Source organism: Melopsittacus undulatus, chromosome 8, assembly GCF_012275295.1.
Source record: "Melopsittacus undulatus isolate bMelUnd1 chromosome 8, bMelUnd1.mat.Z, whole genome shotgun sequence".
Lineage (NCBI taxonomy): Eukaryota > Metazoa > Chordata > Aves > Psittaciformes > Psittaculidae > Melopsittacus > Melopsittacus undulatus.
The window spans coordinates 22,680,239-22,707,079 of record NC_047534.1 but is presented as its reverse complement, the minus strand read 5'-3'; the positions used below and the strand labels follow the sequence as shown (position 1 = coordinate 22,707,079).

Genomic DNA, 26,841 nt, shown 5'->3' with positions numbered 1-26,841 from the left:
GCTTCCCTTCTGCTTTACTGGTTCCCACGCTTTCCCACCCTCCCCAGTTCATGGGCAGAAGGTGAAGCTCATCTCTTTATTACATGAAATAAGGACCCACTCTTAACATAAATATATCCAAACACTTCTAGACCTCCCCATCATTGTTCCATGCTCCATAAGTGTAAAAGAATAAAATCAATTGTTTTTGCCTGCTGTGGCTATCACTTCCAATATGACTAATAATTACTTGTCTAGACAAGACGTTCATAGTTTGCATTCCAAATACAACATTGGCAATAAAGTATAAACCTATATCCTGAAATTCACCACTTACAGTAACTTTTGTAGTTCTCCTTGGAAGGTATGACAGGACCCTATACCTCTAAGTTTGTCCTGAAGATTACTGTCACAATGTATAATTCATCTAGAGATAATACAGTATAATACCTTTGTATGGTGCCTGTCCATGATCTAATCACTTCACTACAACCTAAAATTAAGACAAGCAATAAAAATAACACAAATTAGATGAAAATGTAAACCAAATACCAGTGACAAGCCATAATCATTGATTAAAAAAATTAAAAAGTCATTTACACCACTTTGAAATAAAGGCTAAAGCCAGAATTCTTCAAGGGTTTATGCACCAAACTATGTCTAGACCACATCACTGATTTCAGTGGGATTACTCACATTGAACCAAATTAACTTTGAGTGTCAACCTTGCAAAGTCAAGACCCAGTCTGAAACTCCTTAAAGCTGTACAAGCACAGAAGCCAGGAATAAGATCAATTTTTAACCAAAGGAAAAAAAATGTGGAAAGTTTGTATTTATAGTAAGAGTATATTAATTACATACTAGCAGGCTGCTATTGCCAGAAAAACCCCAAGCAATGGGAAAGCCATCTCCTTGACAATTCACAACATTGCATTTTGGTACCTACAAGCCACAGACCTCTCAGACCAAGTTAATTGCATCTGAAATCATAGTTCCCATTACTACACTCCAAATGATTGTGGAGAATCTCCCATATGAAGACAGGCTGAGAAAGTTGGGGCTGTTCAGCCTGGAGAAGAGAAGGCTGCGTGGAGACCTCATCATAGCAGCCTTCCAGTATCTGAAGGGGGCCTACTGGGATGCTGGGGAGGGACTCTTCATTAGGGACTGTAGTGTTAGGACAAGGGGTAAAAGGTTAAAACTTAAATAGCAGAGGTTTAGACTGGATATAAGGAAGAAATTCTTTACTGTTAGGGTGGTGAGGCACTAGAATGGGGTGCCCAGGGAGGTAGTGAATGTTCCATCCCTGGCAGTGCTCAAGACCAGGTTGGATGAAGCCTTGGGTGATATGGTTTAGTGTGAGGTGTCCCTGCCCATGGCAGGGGGGTTGGAACTAGATGATCTTGAGGTCCTTTCCAACCTTAACTATTCTATAATTCTATGATTCTATGATAACAAAAAACATGGACAAGAGTGCCAAAAGCATTTACCTTAGGCTGGGCAGCATTTCTGCTCTCCCTCACACACAGACCAGAACTAAGATGTGAAAACCTCACAAGTCCAACAACTGAACTGTCACATAACTAACTAGTGGCTCACCTGCAAAACCAGCAGTGCCAAAGCAGCATGGGTGCGCATGAAAACATTCTCGCTCTGACTGCCTACAGACTGCTCTCTTTGCCTTTGCAAACCCTGTGCCTCTGGTTTTGTACAGATTATCTGAGGATTTACTTCCAAGGAACAGGAGTTTGCAGGCAGAACCGGTTATCTGAGGTGCAGTTTATATGCATGAGAATACAGGACACTGATCAGACATGACTTTTCCCTGTTCTCCCTTCCAAGGCTCTGAGGGCTCTAGTACAGGAGCAGACAGACCAGAAGAGCAAGATTATAATTTAGAACAACTCAACCCATAGCATTAGTTTATTTTCTTTCAGCCCCGATAGATAAAAGAAAGCATCCTTCACTGGCAAACTGGCTAAAGTTGCAAGACTGTTGGCAGTTAAAGTAGCAAAACTGAAGTACAGGTCAGGTGTTTGATACATACTTACTAGCATAAAACATTAATTTACATAAATGGCTAGGGAGAAGTCAACAAAGAATCATATACTTTTGGTCTTTCTACATGCCACCAAACTTTGAGTAATCTCACTAACTTCAAAACCAAGAGATGAGATGCTTGTACTGCATTAATTGGCATACTAGAAAACTAATATACTGCAAGTAAGATTATTAGATTATCTGTCTCAAAAATACCTCCAACTAAATGAAAACAGGCTTCTATGATTTAGGTTAAGTTTTGGCTTTTTGTTTTGGTTGGATGTGGTTTGGGATTACTTTTGGTTTGTGATTTTGGGGGACACAGGTACTAAAGATGGAGAAACAGGGATTTTTAATAAATAAGTGGAAAACTATAAAAATTAATTTCTATCCATTCAGAATTCCAAGCAGCCTGTGTTTGTCAGAGAACATCAGCTTGTACAATTAGCTGGGAATAGATGAAGTTTGAACTTTCATTAGGTCACAGGTATTCACGTCACCTCCAGCAATATCAAAGTTTCAAACTTAAGAAGAACTTAAATCATTCCCATCTTTTCTTTTCAGTTCAGAAGCTTCTTTCTTGAGCTACGATAAGAACTAATCTCAATGCTGGACAAAAGAATAAAGTCTGCAAGTTCTCATCTATCCCTACTAAGGTCTATTTAAGTGCCTCCTACTTTGGTACAAGCAACAAATGTAATTGCTTCATGGCCTGCGGGTGTTCAGTTAACAAAAGAAGCTTTTGTGAATAAACCACAGGTGTTACCGTTCTTGATTAAAGTGAAATATGATGAAAGAATCTACAATATCAAATGACAAATTTACTAACCCTAAATTGCCTTATTTAAGTAAATTGCATCTAGTTAGGATAAAATATACACCATAGAAATGCAGGAGTTTGTTTTATCACTCTATGCTTAAAGTCTCAAACTGTTCCTTAATCCTTTATTTATTAATTCAGAACCAAGAGTGAATAATGCTTAACAGATACTCCTTTTTAATGATCCAGTTGCTCTAGCCACCATTTCTGTAGGCTTATCATAATGTTGTTCATATTAAGATTACCACATACATAAAACCCAACAACATTCATTATCTCAATACCTTCAAAATCAGCATAAACATTTACCTTTTTTTTTTTTCCTGCTGGAAAAAAGCTATGAAATGGTAGTAGCCACACTGGAACTTTAACAGTATAGCAGATCTTTAATCAGCATCTCTTATGTATCACTAAGAGGCTGAATTATCTAGAATTTAATAGTTTTTGCAAGAATATAACAGAATCAATTTACCTTAAATTCACAGGTATTCCCAAACAGTTTAGCATCTTCTTTTTCCTTATTAAGCAGTTAACACTGCCTATGAATAAGATAAATGTACTTGGCCCAGCTTGTTTGAATACATGTATTAATACATTATGACCTTGGTCCAGATTGTTATGAGAAAAGATGACAATGATACATTAACAGGCTTAAATTTACTGTGATTAAATAATTTTTAATCCATTCTCTATTTTAAGTCATTGGTTGTTTTAATAGAAAAGTTATAGAAAGGTAAGATGTGAAGACTTGTCTATGTTCAAGTTTTGAAATTAATTACTATTAAAATCATGGAACCTTCAATGGTAGCAATGTTAACTCATACTACAAGGAAACAACAGTATATTATCTTAGATTTGAATTTGTAAGACAGTTTTCTCTATCATGCAGGCCTATCAGTGGAGTCCTGTTCTACAGTGACAATCTGGAGAAGTGGTGACAGCAATCTCTCAAAACATTATTGGTTATTTGAATATAGTTTGGAACTTGGAATGTACAAGGTGTGATCAGTGCAGTCACTGCTTTATGGGAAAGCTCCCTGAATTCTCACATCAGAATTATCTGTGCCAGTCAAATTACAAAAAGATATCCTTTCTCTCAGTATCACTTTCTGGCTGCTGGAAAAGTTTCCAACTGTGTGAAGTAACAATTCAAACACCTGCATACGTTGTCTACTTGACTTCTATAAATACTCTAATTTAATATTCAGATCTAGAACATATTGTTAAATATGCTGATGTGAATCAACCTGAAAAGCTGCATATCCAAGTTCTAAAATCTCTAGCTGCAACCCTAAATTAAAATCGCTACCCATCATTTCTAAAATTATTATCAGTTAAAATTAAAACTAATTTAAAATTAATAGTTACTGAACACTACAACCAAATATTAATGTCATGGAGAATAATGCACAGAATATGCACATTTTGTACAACCTCTTTCTCTGCATTAAAACAATGGTTCTCTTTTGAAAACAAAGTCAATTTGCTTTAAATAGTGAAAAATTACTTAAGCTTTTTAATCCCCAACAGTTTTGAATTTCTCCTATTTTATAGATGCTCACAGGCTGAAACTTTCAAAAACAAATCTCCAAGCTACACTTACAATATCCTGAAAAAAATCACAATGTTTCTGTGATCCATCAGTACGGATTATTATCAGTTTTCTTGATTTATAGATCGGTATTTTTCAAGAAAATATTGATGATAAATCCAGCAAAGATTATGTAGCAGTCTGCATAGACTTCTCTTACAGCAACCATTAAGAAGGATTTCATTCTTCTTTTCTCCAGAAAACATGCATTTAACAGCACATCCAAAATATAAAACATGTGCAGCTTCAAACCCAAACTAGAACTTACTGGTTAGAACACAAAACCTGTGACCATCCTTGGTAGGATCTGGACAAAGACCAGTCCACTTGAGAAGAAGAAACACAGGAAATATTGGGGAGTAGATTGATAAAATTTGTATTTCGTTACCCTGGAATAATTTAGTTTTGACATGTCAGAATTTTGATTTAAATTACATCTCAGAAAATTCAAGAATGGTTTTAGTCATGAACTCTGTACTGGGATGTAGAAGGATCTGCAAACTAAACAAATACACCAACTCAGTTCTCCTTTCCCAACAGATGCTTAGCATACCTGCTGGTTAAAATTTATGGCATAACTTTCTTTCACACCTCTAGAACACTTGAACTAAGGAGAAGAAGAAAGATTAAGACACTTCCTTTCTCCTGACTAGCAACTATTAAAACTTAGATGACTGAAATACTAAACCATGAATGTAAATGTGCTATTAAGATACAAAAGAAAAAGAACTAGTGTTCTGAGAATGTAATTTTTAATTGCTATTTAGGATATTGTAAAGAGACTGTCCAGTGATACTGAGCACTCTGAAGTATCAAACCACTGTTCAGCATCCAAAATCTGTAATACTGTCTAGTGATGAAGATATTGTGTTGTCTACATTATGTTATTCTTGGTACCTAGTATTCTTATTGCATTTGACAAGGACTGTTCAAGAGTTAATGGCGCTGCGTAAGACCCCTTTCTTTGGTCTGCAAACACAGTAAGATGCATTAGCTTTGGAATTGTGTTAGCTCTAGAGTTAACCACAGGATGAAGAGATGCCATCTCCGCAATGAACCTCCTTTTAGCACAAGGTAAACATACTTCCCCCACATCAGCCAGTTGCACAGCATTAGTTCTGCAGTGTGATTGATTGCCAGCAGAGTGTTGCTGAGATATGGATTTGTATCTCAGCTTTTTATCACCATGACTTGCAAAAGGCAGTTCCTTATTTACAGAGTCTAGCTGTATTAAGTGACATTATTAGGTCCTACTTTTGTTTAAGTGACACAAAGGCTTAGCATATTGGTGGTTTATGACATACAAGCTGTTTTAATCTGATGATTTACTCCTCACTTTTTCAATTTGTAAATAGGAGCTGCAGCACAAGAACATATGGTACTAAAGAAATTAAAGCTAAGGTAAATGGCATTAAAACAAATTCAAATAGAACAATAGGATACTCAATCTGAATTATAAATCTGAATCTGTAGTATTAAGAGTTCTAGGAATAGGAAATAAAAACCTATATGTGAAAATTGACCTTTTTGTTGTTATTTTTAATGACCATTTCAGGGGTTTACTGTGATTGAGTAATTTCCTTATTAACCCTCATTACTTACATCTTACAGTTAAACGAATACATCAGTAAAGATATTTTTCATAATTATAACTATGTCTGAATACCACATTACTAAAAATTAGTTGTTTACCTTTTTAACTTTGGGGTTTATACTACATTGCTTCTGATACAGTAAAAATATGCATTCTTAAATGTTTATTAAACATATTTGCTTATATCTATAAACACCATAATTGAGCACAAACCCAAACAGGAGTCTAGGAAAACTGCCAGCCCAATGTTCATATTCCATCCCAAGTATCAGTTGAAATTGAAAGAAAAATTAAGTTTCATAACTTTGTAACAGCTTACTCAAAGAAGGAATTTCATTATACTTTTCATGTAAATAGGAACATTTCTCTCATGATTATTCTGCAGATAAGCTCCAGCCTCTAGTACATGAAATATCGTGTACATAAGGGGTCCAAAGTAAAGATATTACTTCTGTACTTAAATTTAAGCACATGCTTAATTTATACCAATCAATCTGATACGTGGGTTAGTTCCATCAGCTTGTAATTGATGAACTTCATCAAAGACAGTTTTTTGGTACAGTCTTACACTTAGTGAACTCAGACAAAAGTAATTTTCTCATATGCTGTATTACTTCAGCTAAGTATAGTGGCAAAAGTATTTTTATACCACTATAAAGACTTTCATATAACTGCCAATGCTATACTGCACTGCTGCTCAAGTGAAACATCTCTTTTGAGAACAACTTGTCCAGTTCATGTATGCTTTTATTTTTCACTTTTATTACAGCTTGGAAGGCTGATTCATTGTGGGTTTTGTCTGGTTGGTTTTTAATCTGCTTGGTTGTTTGCAGCAATAAAGTATTTCATCTGTGTAATTTCACAAAAAAAGAAATTGTAGAGTTCTTCATTCTCCTATCTATATATAAGCCATCGTGAGAAGCACAGTCATGAATGAAACAGGACTGGAAACAAGATCTGATTTTAGCATTCTCTTAGGCTTCAGAAGAAGTATCACATATGATAGTGCTTCTGAACAAAAAAATCCCTAACTTACAATCTGTAAAATATGCCTACCCTGATGTGTCAATGTAGCCTAAGCACAATTCCTGCTAACATGACTGTAAAGATTCTCCTTCTGGGGTGAGAAGAGAAGCAGCTGCATAGACATGGTTTCACTCTCAGCTGCATTAGGTAGGAATGAAGCAGAAATTTGGTAATATTTCGAATAGCTGATGTTTTTTATTTACTGTACTAAGTTTGTAAACATGAGAGTAACTCCTTCATGTCTCAAACTCCATCAAACTAAGTTTGCAGACATGAGAGTATCACTCCCCTAAACAGGAGACAAGTCAGTCAAGGAAATCTGAGCAGTTCACTGTAGTAAGAACAACATCCTCTGACCTTCCACACTCTGGAGGACTCCAGAGGGAAGTATGACTCAGAGATTTCTCATTTGTGAGATCCTATCCAAGGCCTTTCCTCAGTTTCAACAATCTTTCAAAAACCCAACTCATGTTAATTTTTATCAAGAAAGTAGCAACAAAACAAACAGCCAGTTCTCTGTGCATCAGCTGCTGCTATTTGCTTTAGAGAATCTTGCGTTTGAATTAACAGAAAAAGTGCATAGTGTTGTGATTGACTAAAACAAGGAATCACAGTAGGCAATTACCTTTTTCCCACCCTGACAAGAACCATTTACTTAGTGAATAATCCAGCACCAGTTATGAGCACAAAGTGCAGATACCTACATTGAGAATATACTCTTACTCTGTAAAGGAAGTATCTCCTGAACAGATGGAAGGATATACCTCTTCAACTACCAGTAAAGACAGGTATGCACTAACAAATGAAACCATTTCCATTTATCCCCCTAGATACAAGTAACAACATAAAAACTAAGAAAGCTTGCATGTCACTTGGCTGTATTTCTGCACATTAGCCTTTATGAAAAACATACACAGGACTCTGCGTTCCTCATCCTCTCACACATTCTGTATTAAACTCGGAAGTCAAGAAATCTTGCACCTAGAGCAGAAACTGTTCTGCTGAATGTTCATTTGATCCCCTCAGGGTTTCCAGAAAGGCTGACATCTACTGTATCTGTCAAATACAAATCTTTCCTAAACTTCCTTTTCAGGGCTAAGACAAGTGAGGAATGAGATGCTCAAGAAAACTCAGTTTGTGTACACAGAATTCAGGCTTACCATTTCAGGTCATGCTGCTCCAGAAGTTCATATTTCAACTAAATTAGTACTTCCATGGGAGCTAGAAAATGTCTTCAACTTACTAAAAAAGGTGGGTTAGGGTTCTTTGGGGGGGGGGGGGGGGGGGTGGGTTTGTGGTTTTTCTGGTTTTGGGTTGTTTTAGGGTTTTTTTGGGGGGTGTGCTCCTCTGGTTAAAAGGCTAACATAATTTGATTTATGGAAAAACTAAGCACTGTCCTCCTCTTCAAAATATAATGGCGAATTAGTTCCTTCTTTCTGCCCATGAGTGATGTAAGTGTAAACATGAGCTCTAACAGTCTGGCACTTGGTCAGAAGGCGGATTAGAGGCAGGTGCCTGAAATGTCTTGCCTCAACACTTGAGCGGAAGAAACAAATTCAACCCCTCAGAATGGACTATGAATCGTTTCCTTGCTTTATGGTCCTAGGTCGTGACTAAAATCCAGACACTGAATCTAGACACAATTGTTGACAAGAGAATTTCATCATTTATTTTAGTAAGGACAGACACCAGCTCCTTAATAGCAATGAAGCCGTAAAGACAGCCAGCTGTTACAGGATCTGTCACAAACAGTACCTGGCCACAATGAGTGTTCATAAAATTCTCTACCTTCACAGTACAGGACTTCAGCTATGGACCAGATGCTAATTCTTTTTACTCTAATTGTAAGGATGAAGTGGATCTAAAAGAATGATATTCTGTTCCCTTTTCAAGATTCAGAACACCCATGCAAAGTCTGATATCTCCACAGGGTGCTGAACAGAGATAATGGTCAAACATGCTTTGGGGAAAAAACACATTTTTCTGTGATCATGATTTCTGGTGACTTTTCTAATTATGGCCTAAAAAGAAGTTGCTGCAAACATTTTGTCACAAATCTTAGCAAACTTCTGTTAAGTCTATCGGTGTAAGGACAAGTGAGCATTAAGAATATTCTTTCCTTTTTATTTCATTGTGTTGCCTGACTTTTTGGACAAGTTAGGAAAATTACTACTTCTCCAACCATACTCAGAAAAAATGAAATATTGTTACATTGAAATATAGAGACACATTAAAGTATAATGTCAAAAGCAAAATCCTCAAAACTATTTCAGAGACAAAAATCTCTGCCTAGTGTTTAAAACACAGAAAGTTTTGCCTTAAGACCAATTCCTTGAGTCTGCCATTGGTACTGTGTTTTATGCAGAGGGTTTGAGAGTATTTTTCCAGAGAAAAAAGCCTAAGCAAAGGACAGAGCAAAACCATCATCTGCCTACACTTCCTAGAGTGACAAAAGACACTGAGAAAGCCTGCCATAAACAGTTTACAAATCACATTTTACTGTACATATACAAGAAAGAATAGTTTATTAATGTCATACTTTATGATAATACTCAAATATTGCAAATCTTTTACAGACTACCAGGCCTACTTAAAGATTCATTACTTTACAGAGCAAGAAACTAATACTTACATAGCTGTGACTCTTAAGGAAATCTGAAGGGTTGCTTGTGCAGACTTTATCCCCTTCCAAGCCAATTACTCTTTTACAGATATTTGATTTGGGGTCATTTGGGCTTTTCACAATTACAATGTCTCCTCTGAGAGGAAAAAACAGAAACAAAAAACAAACAGAAGAAGTCTAAGTACAAACAATTTGGCTGAATACATGTGTATACTCAAAAATTATTTCACGTATACATTAAAGATACTTCCTTCTGCTGAAGATTCATGTCTACAATTTTGATTTCTTTAGTTTTATTCTGGGTGTAATTTTGCACATAGTTTTTAAAGCACATTTGGAGAGATTTTTTCTTACTTAGATCATATATGAAACATTTAAGACTAGATTTTAATAAACAATGCTCTAATTAAATGAATGCCACTTAACTCGATCCTGTTGCTATGTAAATATGGAAAAGAACAGATCCTATGTTCATAAATGTTACTGACCAAACATTAATCTTTGAGTGAAACTCCAAATATCTAATCCAAATATCTGAGTTTCTAAGACCTCATGTTACTTTTGCCTCTCAATTATATACATTAGATTGTACAGTGAAACAGACCCAAACAAAATGGGCGAGGGCCTTGAGCCTACTGTGCTTTACAGTAATAAAGGTGCATTTGGTCACTGTCCTAACAATTCAGCTGAGTACAGCAATACCTATAGCTTGGTTTGCAAGTAAGACAAAACTGCTTAGGAAGGAGAAGTTACAGTCACACCATAGAACTGTTTAAGGAAAAAAAGAAAAATCCATTTTTTGGACAAGGCTATAGAAGTGACACTGTCTACATCCAAAAGGAATTCCAACAAGTTGTCTGATGAGCTATATGTGATGACCACCATAACTTCCATCACACACAGTGAGAGATTTATGAAAACTTACAATTCAGAAGCAGAGGCATGTATGAAAAATAAAGGACAGACAGAATGTAGTTATTGACAAGCTCTGGCAAATAGAATGTAAAGTCCAGTCTCAACAAAGGAGCATACTTTCGAATGCAATAAAAGTGGCGGCTAAGGTTCTCCGAAAAGACAATATCACAATTTTGAATGGTTGGTTCCATTGAAGGTCCAGAACACTGCAAATTAAAAATGAGACAAAAATTACTATTTCCAATTATTTTTAGCTAAAATACATTAATATTCAAATTATTTGCTGATAAATTAGTCAAGGTAATATAAAGACCAATAGAAAAAGTGAAGTCCTCCAAAGACCATCTGATACTATTAAAAGTTGAGGACTGCTTCCAGAGCACCACTAAGTCTGTTACAGCTTTGTATGTGCTCAGGACCAGTCCTGAACTGCATTTGTGTTGGGGCCTGAGATTTTAATGTAGTACTTCAGGTGGGGTCTCACTAGAGCAGAGCAGGAAATGCTCTTGTTTCTAACTCTGGGCAGATGTCTGGATGTTTTATGTTCCCTGCCCCTCCTCCCCACATCTAAACTAGCAGATACTGCTGCCAGACATAGTGGAGTTTGGCTGTGAGCTGCTCTTGCAGCTTCTGTGGCAGTTCCTTTTTACAGAGCAGAGCTTCAAGTACTGCTCCTACTAATGTCTGCAGATTAGTTGCTGAAATAAATCTGTAGGGGCTTGCTGCTCCAAGTAGGGGGTTGGAACTGGATGAGCTTTAAGGTCCCTTCCAACCCAAACCAGTCTGTGAGTCTGTGATTATTAGTGACTCCAGTCTCTCTGGAAGAATCTTTACTCTCTGAAAAATGCTTAATCATAGTTTCCTGTTTGCTTCAGTGATGCCTCAAGCAGTAACTTAGCAGAAATACAAATACCTAAAGTAGAAATAACTTTCATAAAGGCTGGACCTGCCTCAAAAAAAAAAAAGGCATTTATTAAACACTCTTTGGAAAAGTTTTAAAGAAAATTAAGAAACCTAAAATATTTGCATTACCACATATAACAGTCTGTCTTACATTTTTATTTTCTTTTAAATGTCATGAAAATGAAAAGTTACCACAACAATTCCTCCAAGGTACTCAAAGGCACAATGTGCTATGCAGCCATATTGCACAGTATACCCAAGAAAGCGAAAGGTTTTTCCTAGGACATTTCGAAGCATGGTATAGTTATGTTGTTCAGCTGGCTCTGGTCTACAGTAAAACAGAAGAATGTCATTCATTTGGTAACAAACAACCTAACATTTATAAAACTATATTTTGTAAACCACAACTGACAGACAATATTTAACAAACCAAAAATAATAGTGAGTAAAACAAATAATCAGATGTATCTGAGAAGATGAATACAGTTTAAACTCAAATGCCAACAAGAAGTTTTTAATTTCCTACACAGATCTGTCCACGCGTACAATCAATGGACCCCTCTCACCAGCTTATTAATAAGATTCAGTTGAAGAGGACCTGAAACAAAAAACAAGCTTTGCCAAACTAGAGAAACTAATGGGAGAGAACAGTGTCTGTACTCTCTGCTGACTCAGCTGCGATTCTTTTAGTCAAAACAGCAGACAGGTTTATCTGCCTCATGTCAAAATATCTGCAACAGTTCCAAAAACATCCTCCCCTCCACTAGGTTTGGCTGAATGTAATGTTAAAAGCTCTAATTGTACCTTTAAATGCAGCATTTCCTTTCCTGACTGGACCACGTACTGTAACACAGATGCAGTTATTTATTAAATAACATTCGACAGGATTATTTTAAACACATGAAGACAGTGCAACTCAAATCACTGTTTGCCTTCAAGCATTAGCATTTAAAACTGAAGACTCAACAGCAAAACAGAAAAGCATTAAACCATCTGAGGTGATCTGAAAGACATTTCACAATTGAAATTACATTCACAGTAAACTGGACTAATCAAGTAATCAACCAAAACTTTAAAAACAACCTGGTAATCAATCAAATGAAAAAAGGCTTTAAGACCTAAACAAAATTAAGAGAGTCCTGAATGGCTTGCATAAGTAAGACTATTCCAGGAAGAGAATATAACTGCGGAGTCTGAAGGTTTTACAAACCTTTCATTTGACTAGACTTCCATTACCAAAATGCTTGGCATTAAAACCTTCTGTTCTCAGCTACAATACAGTGGCACAAGTTCTGCAGCACATAAGACTATAAATATCTTGACTCCCCTTCCCCACATATTTAAGTCGAATTCTGATTATTAGCTATAATTCCTGCAATACTAAACTAAAATGTTTCCTTACTCCAATTTTAAGATATTTATACATATATTTCTCTTAAGTGAAACACACACATACTGAGTATAACTGAAGCATTCTGCAAGAAACATGTCCCGTTTAAACTGAGTATCAGCTTTATTATGAACTAAAACAACAGCAAGATTTCCCTCATTTAAGATGCTTGCTAAATAAATGCAGTTAGGCAAAAAAAAAAAAAAAGATGCTGTGTGCACAATATGCCCTTTTTAATAATGAAATAAAGGCATGCACCCCCCTTCTGTATTTCATGACATTTCGCTATTTAAGTGCAGGAAATTAAAAGTGCATACCTTTACTTGCACAACACTCTCAAAAGCTAACGGGAACTTTGCCCGAATAAAGTCAAAAGTGGCTTTTGTTCTTTGCATTTATTAGTACTTATTCATAAAGGAAAAAAGAAGAAAAAAACAAGAGATTGCAGTGTTCTGTACTCAGCTCACTTCCCTATTCCAAAAATTTTAACCTAAAACATCTCCAGAATAAATCATAGATTGGTTAAGTTTGGAAGGGACCTTAAGATCATCTAGTTTCAACCCCCATGCCATGAGCATTAAGCAGATCTGTAATTCGGCATCCTTCAGATTACCTAATAAGCTTCACAGTAATGACCCCAAAATACAAAAGAAAACAAAAGTCTTTAAATGTTTCATTAGCACATACATTGCCCAGCATACTACAGTGCACCATGCAGAAACTAAACCAGCTTCCTCACAAGCAAAATGCTCTTTCAGCAGAATTTATTCTGGAGTCCCAAAAGAGTGGTTGCTCTTCTCAACCCAGTAGGCTATGAAAAGCATAAACCAACTCCTTGGTCTCAGGGCATAAAACACTGCGATCCCAGAAACATATTCCAGGTGATAAAAGGAAGATGGAGTGACAACAAATCAATCTGAATTGCACAGCTAGTGTGAATTAATGACCACAACTATCTTGAGAGAAGTCGATCATCAATACTTCTTAACAGTACCAGCCAGAAAGGCCACCTTGCATCGCTCCTTGGTTGAGGCAGACAAATACTGCACAACCATCCTGTATTTCAGGTCCATGCTACTCAGAAAACTCATATTAATGTATTGAGAGTACAGAATTCAGGCATCTGTGGATATTATAAGTCAAAAGAAATTGGAGAAACTTTGCATTACACTGACTAGAGGTAGGTAGTGTTGATTGTATCAAATGGAAAGGTAATAGACACAAAAGAAAACATATACCTCTTATGCCAACAGCTATAACTAAAATATTTTTTATTATGAAGAAACCAAAAACAATGGCTGTATGTTTCTGAAAATGAGTTTCAACTGATGGAACTAATTTCCCCTTAGACTCTGGATGACATGTACCACCCAATAGTTACAACTGAACACATTTGTTTCTCTCTCAGGTCTCCAAGTAACTCTGAATAAGGACGGATAGATTTGTAAATAATTAAAGGAAACACAAGGTTCAGAGTGAGCTTTACCTACTGCTAGAGTAGTCATGGTATAAAACTCACCATGACAACAGAACATGAATGAGTAGGTTTCACATTTGGGACCAAAGAGGTCCCAGTTCTCTTAAAATAAACTCTTAAGCTCCAAGATGTGCATGTCACCAGGCCCAGCTAATAAATGTGGCACAATGGACTCTTTTTAAAGGCTCAGGCTTATTAGATATTCATGATAACGATGAAAAAGTTTAGCTCTTATATAAGGCTTTGGGTTTTTTTACTCAAGAAAGTTAATTTCCAATTATGGCATATATATATATATATGTATACACACACACCCCTGAATTATACAGTTTGAACCTAAAAAGATAAGTTCTGAAGACTGGGGGTTTGTTTCTAACATTAAGATCCTAGATATCTAATGCAGAGTAACTACAAGTTTCCATGTAATTTTAAGGAACAGCTTCTAGTTAATAAGTAAATGGTTGTCCAGAGTAAGCCCAGTCAAAAAACCAAACCCAAACTAGTTTGTTTTTTAAAATAACACAGTATTTATCTTACAATTGCTTTAGCTTAAGCATCAGTAAATATAATTCTGTTTCCACAGAAAATTATTAATCAGTACATTTTTAAGAACAATGCCATATTGTTGACCACAAAAAGGCAAAGGGCTGAATATTTTCCCACATCACACAATTTTAATACAAAGTGCTGCCAGCAGGCAACGCCACCAGATACAGCATAAGACCATTAAGCACAATAAAACAAATTATTTAAGTCACAGGCCCCTTGAAAACTTAATGGATTTGTTGTATAAACATCTTTATCACAGAACTAACAGTGTAAAACCTATGGTAATTACTTCCAGGTACTACCTCCTATCATATAGTAGGTAGGTAGATTAAAACATTATACTGAAATAGACACTGTTTTTATACCAAACATAGACATTGATTAAAAAAGGTTACACATCCATATTTATCATGCAGAATACAATTTGTTCATTTTACAAGAACTGTATAGCTTATCTAAAATGTAATTACTATTATCTTCTCTTTCCTTTTGCTTCCATAGCCCCTGCTTTCATCATTTGGGGTTTTTTGTTTGTTTGTTTGTTTATAAAATTAATCATAGCTAGCAGGGTGGAAATCACTCTGAGCCTCATGAATGACATCTAAGAGATGGGAAAGGATTAGTTCTCAGTTGCTGCCAGTTATAGCACCAGGTGGCTTTTTCTGCAGTGAAGGTGTTACCAATAATCCCATTACATTGGTACTAAATCTTGCAGACATCAAAATTATCACCAAGGCTCCTTTTCATCCCATCCTTTCCAAATGACTGGAAGTCGCTTCACCTGAAAGAAGTCAAATCCACATGCAGCTGCTGTTTTAGCAGCCAGCAGACTCCCTGAGAATGCCAATCGTGATCCAATTTTGCTGTGCTGGTGGCCCCCTATTCCCTGTCCAATAATACATCTGTTAAAAAATCCTACAGCTACAAATCAAGTTTAATCCTACCAGGGACCTCATGTTGGTCTTGTCTTCCAAAAAGGCAGCAGGTTTTGCTGTCTATCTCTGCTAGTGTCTGGGGAATACTCTTTAAATCCCAGCCCTACTTAGAAGAATAAGCTAAGGATCACAAAACATGACCTCAAAAACCCTGATATGACTATATTCTGACCCAGAGGCATTCATTCTAGGTGAAGATTAGAACTTTGCATAATAAGATTACACAGCAAGTGAATGATATCAAGGGACTATCCATATGCAGCCGCCTGGTTTTCTATAGACAGCTTGTGCTCTGCAATATGCAGTGCAGACGAAACAGAGCTCAGTCTTTCTAGCTGAAATAAAATAGATTCACATAAATTAGTTGGCCATTTCCAGATTCCTAAATCCCCTATTACAACTTTTATTGACAGCTCCTGTGAGGATAGCGCAAATGGTATTCTCTTTGTATTCTTTGCTTCTGTACCAATCACACACAGAGGGCAATGTACGTAGGTTGTCTAGAAATTAACATCTTGTTTTCTGTAATCTTGGATTACAATTAACTGTGTACATAATAAAATTAGGAAATCAATGAGCAGATTTATCATTCCCAAGTAACCAATGACACTGTGTAACAGTTCAACACATGGTGCCAAAATTTTAATTTCAGGAAAATCAAAGTTGCAGCCAATGAAAGTGTGGCTAAACAAATCACTTGACTTGATCTTAAATGGATTTTCACTACAATAAAAATTTTCAGTCACATTTGCTTTATATAATACTTTCTAATTCTGATTTTTACTGAATATTTAGTAATTATCAATTTTTTCTTGGCTAACAAACTCCTCTCCTAACATTTTCCACTTCTAACCAGACACCATTCTCCAAACAAGGCAATCTTTCACCCATAACTTGCACCATCTCGTTCCAAAGAGGTACTCCATGTTTATTACTTAAAAAAAAAACCCAAAAAAATCAAACCAAAGAGAAACTAGGCCATTAGAAGACTAGGCCATTAAAATAACTACGTTTGAGCTGTTTTTGATGTTAAACTATTCTCCTAAAACTTCTGCACTAAGCTAATGTTACATGCGCTAGAACAGCAAAGGGTACATATCATGCTTCCTGGTAAAGATTCTTCCCATATCAGATAGATAATGTAAAATGTTTTAGATACTCTAATGATAATCTGAGAATTCCAAAAATTTAAAGCAGAACAAGGAACAATTTTCAAAAGGTCTGCCTACGCAGGGGGTCAGGCAGAGCTCAATTTGTATTTCTGGCTGTCGGTTTTCTCTAGGAGAAAAACTGGATTCAATCTGGCAAATCAGAAAAAGCTTGGAGATATTCTAAAGGAGAATATTATTTTTTCACATTATCTCTACTAGGCACTGGCAGTTTGTCTCCAACAAGAACTCCTTCATCTACTGATCTCAAGCTGACAAGGAGCTCAATACCGTAAACATAAAATCCCATAACGCAATCCTGTGGTGTTAAACAACCAGAGACTACCTACATCAGAACAAGCAGGTTTTCAAAACAGATTTCAAGTAGTTGTCACTGGTTCTATTTACCTTTGGGAAGCAACTCCTAACAATCCCACAACCCTGTATAAAATGCTGTATTAGCAGCCAGATGCATTCCAGGGCTTCTATCATCCTCTGCAGCTCTATACACTCATCTTTGCTGAACAGCAAAATCCAAATAGCTGAGCAGAGCCATGGTTGTACACAGCAAGTCTGGGCCTCTGAAGGATGCTGAAAGTCACTTAATGGTTTCCGGTAACAATGTCAAAGTTAGGACAAATGCACAAGGTCTGACAGACAGCACAGTCACTTTCCTGGCGACTGAGAAAATATGTCTATGTGATGAGGGTCAAATGATGATATTCTGAGCTATATACATTTATCTTGTGTTTCAAAAAAATCACTTTAACAGACAAACATTTAAAATTAATTTTAATTAATGAAGACAAAGAATTACAAGTCCAATTTTCACATGAGGCACTATCTATGACCTGAAGTTGTCCATGGCTCACATGCTCCCCACACTTCCCAGTGCTGAGGCACCTTCTACGCAGGTAATTTTGGAAATAACACTCAAAGCAGTGAACAGAAGAGGGGTAAATAATTCCCCTATGCACTGACAAGTAAAAAGGGTCTTTATTTAAAATATTTGTCATTACAGAGATGATTGATTGCTGGTAAAATAAAAGAAATCCACAAACAGAAAACCAAAACTCTCCACATCAAACCAACCTATTTAGATACACTATCCTTAAGACTGTTTAGAAAGAAATACAAATGTCTTAATCTTACCCGCAGTGTCAGTCTCAGATTGCCATCATTCAAGAGTACTCCATAGCAGTTTATGAACGCAGAAATCACAGTGTAAGATCTTAACACACAGTTAATCAAACCTATTACTAAACATTTGAAAAACATAAAGGCAAAACACAGACCAATTTTAGCACTGTCAGAAAATACAATAGTAACAAAGACTCTTTTTGTATGTTCATCAATACTTGCCAGTTACAAGCATCACCTTCTAATGAAATATCAGATTCATACTCTACTGTAAAAGATATGTTAAAACAGGAGAAAGTGAATACACAGACAAAAGTGAGCTCGGTATTTACATTTTCAAGTTACCTGAACAGAAGAAAAAACAAGTAGAATATAGAATATATAGATTATAGAATATAGTGTTTCTCACTGTTGTAACTCTACAAAAATTGATGGCTTTCCCAAAATGTCTTTTAGTTGCTAAGTTCTAAATACACATGTACATGGAGTCAACTACGTACTTTTCCGTAGCACAAACATATGTGAATTGATGCAGTAAAAATAAACTGTAATTAGTACTTTTTTCTCATTGCTCAATAAAATTGTTTTACTTATTTCTGAGCTGGTTTATATACAAAATACAAGTTCTGAAAGTTCTCCTCCCCTTACAGATACAAGTATTAAAAAAAAAAGCTCCAAACATCAATAGATGAGTGCAATGATATTCAGTCTAAGTTAATCCCCAGACATCCAAATCCATGAATAAAAATTCATCAGTTTTAAATACACTGAGCCTATTAAGCAAGAACAAAAGCATATGCACAAAAGAGCTTTTAATATATTTCAAAGCCCACAAGAGCCATGGTCTCATTAAAATTATAAATTACACAAACATGGAATAAAGATTCAAACTGCAGTGCAGCTAAGCAGATTACAGAAAACCCCGCGTTCCATATGATAACACACCACGGCCCTCCCAGATGGGGGCCTGGAACAAAAAGGCCATCACTGCAGCTAGGGAAAACCTCCTTGTGATCTCTGGTTTCTGTTCAGCAGATGACAGCCAAATAATATGTTGATTATTCTGTTTGTGCTGCTAAGCTTGTAAGATGGAATAAAAGCGATATGATCTATTGTGAACTCAATGCTAATGTGTTGTTCCACTCATTAATAATATACTGAATCTATTCTGAAACTACCTTTTTATCTGAGTTCCAGGTTTTAAATGCATGAACTAAAATAAAAAGCCAGCATAAACTATTATTTAATTTCATGGCTTAAAGTAAAAGGTACAGCTGACAATAACAAGTGAGAAAACTGACTATTTAGTGAATCCAATAAGCAGAAATGCCTTTCTCAAATTCAGCAAATGACTGTATGCTGCAGTGCAGAGTACATGCACGACACTGAGCACGCTCCAGCCCTGAACTGTATTATCATTGATACCAAATGAATTACCAAAAAAGGGCCTATACAGCTTAATTTACTACACATAACCACACCAAGCCCAAATTAAATGAGGACACAAGTACTTGCAAACAGAAAAATAGTACAGAAACAATAATTCTATCATTTCACTAATACTACATCTCCTAACTTGTTTAAGGTTTTAATAGGGATAAGATTTTACTTCATTTAAGTTTATTAAGTTGGCTCTTTCCAAATAAACACAATTTGGCTATCCCTTTCTTCCATAATACACTGCCTTCTGAAAGGGAAAAAGAAGCTCCCTTTCACAGACTTATGATCTTTCCACAATTTCATGTCTTTCAATTTCAGGTCTTTCAGGCCAGAAATGTTAAAAATTCCATGTTAAAAAAAAAAAATCACTGTGGCTTGGAAATAGAATGAAAATATCAAAACCAAACACTGTTTCACACTATTTGAACCAATGGAAGCACGTTGATACACAGACATGGCAGAAACATGCAACTCCAAGAGTGCGACAGTTTTCTGAGAAACATGAAAATTTATTTAAAAGCAGCTCAATTACATTTCTTCCTTTGCTAGGGACACAGTGACAGCTCTTGATTCACAGAAATAACAAAAGAAAGGAAACTGAAGAGATACTGGAATCAAGCATATGTAGGTCTTGACACAAAAAATTCAGACAAATTACTTTCGTAGAATAAGACCCCAACTGCAATGAAATAACACATACATATTATTTTTGTACAAAACCAAGATAACACCTTGAAACAATTAGCAAGGCTCACAGTCACGCTAGCAACTACAGCCTTACTGTTTTGTAAATGGGACAAACTCCTTGTAGGTTATTCTGCAGTAACCAGTTAGTCATGTTATTTCTGTGACTTTGATATTTCGGTTTCCTTAATCTGTTTTAGTTTCTACAATTTTAAATATTAATTTTCTTTTATTCATCTTACACATGTAATCTCACACAAGATGCAAAACAGTACCTGGGGGGAAAAATATTGTAGCAACTCAAGCTTCTTCTTCTGATACTTTCGTATGTCTATTACCAAATATTTTTCACATTCTTACGGAATTCATATAATAAAAAGGTTTCAACAATTAAAAAAAAATCTTTTCCAGCTACTGCCACAGCACCAATATCTAACTTAACACAAATTCAATGCATTACAGAGTAGATAACTTGACTTGAGAAGGTAGTTAACTTGAGAATTCCAAAGGCGATTCTCAGACACTGAAGCACAAGGGAGCTGACTTGCTTGGGTAGCCCTGCTCCTCAATACATGCCCCTGAAATGGATTTCAGCAAACAAAACAGTTTTGGTATGGAATTGGTAGACTCTGCAAGAGATGCAAGAAGCTGAATCCATTGAGAAGAATAACAGAAGTTTGCTAAAATACAGCCTGGCTACAAAAAAGTGAGATACACAGACAATGTTTTCTGCTTTAATCACAATATTATGCCAAGTTTGGAACAATATACATTTTCTTAACTAGCCATTAGTGGATCTGGTTTATTATTTTTAGAGTGAGTTTTTTTATTATAATGCTTGCTTGTGTTCTATCTAACTGTATAATTCGCATAGTCTAAATTTTAATTCTTCACTACTTAAATACCCAAATTCTCTTTTTCATCTACCTCTCAATGGCATAATTAGTTTACCATTCCAAACAACGTCTTACAACAATCATATATTTTGAAAAGCAAGCAAGACTTCTGTCTCTTGCTGAGAAAAGGTATAGTTACACAACTCTACAAAATTATTTATAGCAGCACACCTGGCTTCATCACCCACTCCATGGATGGTCAGGATGCCGTGAAACTAGGCAAAAGCCCATCAGATACATGTGAATGTTCTGTAGTATCTTGCTCCTGGTGAAACCCGAGTGCTGTACACTTACAATGAAGCCAGTGACCAACATCATTAATCGGGAAAGCAGAACTTGCATCATCGTGAGCTGGGTCAGTAACTGCATCACTATTCACAGTGCTATGTAAACTACTACATTTAGCTCCACTTAACACACCAGCTAGCATTAAACTACCTGTCTGGAATGCATCACTGGCCAGTACACTGGAAAACTGAGGTTAAAAGACTGTGGGTCTCACTAAGAAGTTACATCCTTGCATATAAGCACATTAGCAAGACATCTTTGCAATCAAAAGTCTTGGGATTTATTTTCACTTAACTGTCAGTTCATCATTCTACCCCAGAGCAGGAGCTTTCTGAATGAAGCTCACCCAGCAAGCCTGTCGTACTTCAATAGATATCAGAGCCTGTTGTACTTCAATGGATATCAGAGCCTGTTGTTGAAACCCAAGCTAAAAAACAATGCCAGCAATCAGATTCTACACTTCAGTAGTCTGAAGTCATCTGTAAGCATGACAACAGTTAACAATAACATTTCCTTTATTTAAGAGGGGAGGTCAGACAGATGGAGCTGTGTACAAATAAGACTTCTGACCCAGATTTTGTTTCCTTGTAATTTCAAAAGCTCCTGCAGTAGTTTCTTGATGGAACATTACTGTTAGGTTTCGGCCAACATTAGAAGAGAGGGACAATTCTCCATTACAAAAACTTAAAAATATTTCAGCAACAGGAGACAAACTACGATTTTAAAAGAATTCTGAAGATGATTGGTTAAATCTTTTCTGGACATGGGCAGGCCTCAAGTGCTTTGTCAAAGCATTTCACAGGTCTCAGGTCTCGTAATATTTCAGAGATAATAGACACCTTCTATAGTGCTTCTATAAGTACCTTTTATAGAATCCCACAATGTAGGTGAGGAGCAAACACTGCCTGTATTCCAGCACCTGCTGATAATACAGATTTGTAATAAAAATAACACAATTATTTGGAATAATGCCTTTGAAGACTAAAAGCCCTAACAACTTAGCAGAAAGCAATGCTTTCTAAAGCCCAAAGTGTACCAATTCCAAACCTTTGCAATACCAGCATATCAGGAAAAAATGCTATGGAAACTATTCATTTAAATGATACATATGTTTTTACAGATACTCAGTGAATCTTAGGCTCTAAAAGCACATGTAATATGTTATTTTGTACTTCTGCATTAACTTCACTTGTATAAATAAAATTTTAAAAGTCACAGCTATTAACTTTTCCATTAATCTTAATTACCCACATTATTTACCTAGCTTTAGAAACACCTGTTTATTGAAACATACGCAATCAGATACAACTGGGAGACAAAAACAAAGACTCAAAATATCAAAGCGTTTAAATTACATTTTTCCCAGCTGAAACACAAAGTTTAATCTCTACCTCTTCCACTGCCACACTGAAATGATAAACTCTTGTTCTTTCAGGGCAGCCATTTGATTCAATATTAGGTAGAATTCTGGATGTTAAACATCTGAAAAGGCTACATTCAATCTGTCTTAATTTCTAATTTTTAATCCTGAAGTAAGCTTGAACAAGGAACCCAGTATGGAAAACATTACAGAGTATCAAAAGCCACAGTACAACTAATAGCCCTTTTCTAGTTGGTGGTTTTGTGGTTGATTGGTCCCTCCCATCTCCCAACCCCCCTTTTAGTCCTATCTTGCAAGTATTTTTAAATTAATGCACTTTTTTTACAAAACTTTAGTGATAAACAGAAGGAAAGCATTCCATGAAATATGTCACTAATCTGTATCATACAAGACAGTACATTCAATTTACAACTAATTTTCTATATTACTGCTCTGCAAGTCGCAATACATTTTTCTAATCTAAAATTACAGAAATATTAAATAATTTTTTATAATTTATTATCTTCAGCACATACCACTAACTCATGTCTCCTGATTTATCTACCCAGACTTTCTGTTTTAAAAGAGCCATTTAAATTTGACACAGAATTAAATTTTTATTGCTGCTGTTCAACATATCCGCAGGGATACGTTTAGGTTAATATCCAACAGATTTCTGAAGAAAAAAAAAAGTATCATATCATGTCTTTTATAATATCATGTAACTGGTACATCTTACACCCTCCCTCTAATCCTTGCTTTTTCCATGACTGACTGTATAAGTAGTCTTAAAAGCCTTTTCATCCTAAAAAAAAACACACCCCAAACTAAAAAAACAACCAACAAAACCAAACCAGGTCTTTTGGTGTCAGAACTTCCAGGATTAAACATTCTTTCCATTTGTTGGCTCATGGCCTGAAGATCCTGCACTTTCAAACTGATCCCATTCTAGCTAGTGCAAAGATCAGGAAAATGAAGCCATCTTCTTTATGGCTATAATCCATGACCCATGCTGTTAGATACTTAAGAACATCTCAAAAGCAAACTACCTTGTTTGAGCTCCCCATGGGAGCTCAGCAGGGTACTAGGTCACATGACTGCAAGCCCACCTAGTCAGGTGACTCTACAGCTAATCTGATTTGGTGACTATAAAACCTTAATCAGTACAGTCTAATAACATCACATTCCAGAACAGATAAGGGCAGCAGCTTGATGAGGTAACAGCAAACGCTAACATAATTAGAAATTAGAACTGCCCCTCAGATGCAGTTTTCTAGTTTTCTATCCCACACATAAACCCAAGAGCAAAATATCACTGAAAAATGACCAGGCAGGCATACAGTTTTGAAACAATATGCACTGATATGTTTTATTCCAAAATGGATAGCATTTTGCTCATTGCAACAGAAGGACAAAAGCACACACTGAATCTTAGAAGGCACAATTAAAACCTAGGAAAATCACTGACTTGAACTCAAGGAAAATAAAACATGCACAATAAAATAATATTGTCTGCTCACACAAGACAACCTCAGCTTGCATTAACTGAAAGTCCTAAGAATTTACATCTGCAACCCATGTTGCAAAGAGTTAATGAGAGCTATGACAGATGTTTCCACTCACCAAGCACAAAATACCTAAAAAGCAGCTTTAAGAAGCACTGCTATTTTGGGGACACTAGGATTTTCACCAGATCTGCAGGCTACAGTGAAATGACAAACATACTTCCAGATCAAATTCCAAGCATACCTTTTCCCAAATGTTTTGATTGCTGTCTCATTCACCCATTGTATTCCCTCCATTTTTCCTTAGGGAATTCTCACCCAAAAATCCTCTTAATCCATTTTAGAATCTGCATTTGGCATAGACAAGTAGTGAGAATTGGATCAGCAAGTTTACAAGAAATGGTAGAGTTAGGATTTGCAGTTAAAATTGACATAAACACATGATCAGGTCTACATGATAATACACAAGCTGCAAGAAAGGAAAGCTGATGATTCTACAGTTTATAACATCCCAATCTAGACAAAGGCTTAAACTTCTTCTCCCCCTTACAAGTATGACCACAGTTGCCACAGCCCAGCTGACAAGTAACCTGCTAAGACATTTCCTGCTCACGTGCAATCATCTCCATTCTTTAGTTTATCTGCATTTCAATTCCACCCCTACAGCAGAAATCATAGGACTTATCTACCTTCTAATGTAATGTGTATTATATGATGACAGGGGTTTTATATGCTAATACCTAGAATTACAAATTCCTAAAGTCTTGCTTTCTATCAGAGAGCCCCTAGTGGAATCTTCTACAATGGCTGGAAATTCACTTTTGGGGAAAATAAGCAAACCTTTAGTACCATTCAACGGGAGTGAAAAAGTTATTATTCCTAAAGACTAAATACAGTTGATCTTAAAGAAGTTTCTCTAAAACTAATTTCTTCTCTATTTATCTGAAAAGAATTCCAGGTGAAATTATACAATCATAGGATAAGGTTGGAAAGGACCTTCAGATCACCTATTTCCAACTCCCTCGCCATGGGCAGGGACATCTCACATTAAACCATGTCACCCAAAGCTCTGTCCAATCTAGCGCTGAACAGCGCCAGGGATGGAGCATTCACAAGTCCCTTGGGCAATCCATGCCAGTGTCTCACCACCATTAAAGAACTTCCTCCTTACATCCAATCTAAACTTACCCTGTTTAAGTTTTAACCTGTTAACCCTTGTCCTAACACTGCAGTCCCTAATGAAGAGTCCCTCCCCGGCATCCTTACAGGCCCCTTCAGATACTGGAAGGCTGCTACAAGGTCTCCATGAAGCCTTCTCTTCTCCAGGCTGAGCAGCCCAAACTTTCTCAGCCTGTCTTCATATGGGAGGTGCTCTAGTAGCCTCCTCTTGTTCCAACAGTTCCATGTCCTTTTAATGTTGAGGACAGCAAAACTGCACACAATACTCCAAGTGAATATATGAGAGCAGAGTAGAGGGGCAGGATCACCTCCTTTGACCGGCTGCTCACGCTCCTTTTGACGCAGCCCAGGATATGGTTTTCCGGGCTGTGAGAGCACATTGCCAGCTCATATTAAGTTTCTTATTGATCAACACTCCCAAGTCCTTCTCTGCAGGGCTGCTCTGAATCTCTTCTCTGCACAGCTTGTAGCTGTGCCTAGGATTGCTCTGAACAGATGAAGGACCTTACACTTCTCATGGTTGAACTTCATAAGGTTGGCATCAGCCCACCTCACAAGTGTGTCAAGGTCCCTCTGAAGTGCACCCCTTCCCTCCAGCGTATCAACTGAACCACACAGCTTGGTGCCATGGGCAAATTTGCTGAGGGCGCACTCAATCCCACTGTCCATGTCACTGACGAATATGTTGAACAAGACCAGTCCCAACACCGATCCCTGACGGAAACTACTCATTGCTGGTCTCCAGATGGACATTAAGCCATTGACTACAACTCTTTCTGTGCAGCCATCCAGCCAGTTCTTTATCCACCGAGCCGTCTATCTATCAAATTGATGTCTCTCCAATTTAGAGACAAGGATATCATGCAGGGCAGTGTTGAACGCTTTGCACAAGTCCAGGTAGATGACATCAACTGCTCTACCCCGTCCATCAGTTCCGTAGCCCCATCACAGAAGGCCACCAAATTGGTCAGGTAGGATTTCCCCTTAGTGAAGCCATGCTGGCTGTCACCAAGCACCTTGTTCTTTTTCATGTGCCTTAGCATGTCTTCCAGGAGAATCTGCTCCAAGATTTTGCAGGCACAGAGGTGAGACTGAGTGGTCTGTAGTTTCCTGGGTCATCTATTTTCCCCTTCTTGAAAAATGGGGGTTATAATACCCTTTTTCCAGTCATAGGGAACTTCACCTGACTGCCACAATTTTTGAAATATGATGGACAATGGCTTGGCAACTTCATTCATCAGCTCCTTCAGAACCCACAGATGGATTTTACCAGGTCCCATGGACCTGTGCATGTTCAGGTTCTTAGGATGGTCTTGAACCAGATCCTCTCCTATAGTGCGCACAAGGTCTTCATTCTCA

General features: G+C 36.7%; 1 protein-coding gene across 5 annotated transcripts in view; it reads right to left on the bottom strand.

The window, feature by feature from the left end:
- The window catches only part of IMMP1L (inner mitochondrial membrane peptidase subunit 1), a 35,502-nt gene that overhangs the window by 6,255 nt on the left and 2,406 nt on the right, over nucleotides 1–26,841 (bottom strand). For 3 of the 5 annotated variants that reach the window (XM_005150586.2, XM_031050337.1, XM_031050338.1), the window contains exons 2-4: nucleotides 11,684–11,819; nucleotides 10,706–10,794; nucleotides 9,683–9,809 (exon numbers count right to left, since the gene is read on the bottom strand). In XM_005150586.2, coding sequence (XP_005150643.1) covers nucleotides 9,683–9,809; nucleotides 10,706–10,794; nucleotides 11,684–11,788 — 321 coding nt within the window. In that variant the 5' untranslated portion in view covers nucleotides 11,789–11,819. Of the gene's footprint in view, nucleotides 1–9,682; nucleotides 9,810–10,705; nucleotides 10,795–11,683; nucleotides 11,820–12,295; nucleotides 14,036–24,547; nucleotides 24,651–26,841 lie in introns of those variants that run through there. The other 2 variants (XM_031050335.1, XM_034065581.1) reach the window with 2 other exon arrangements.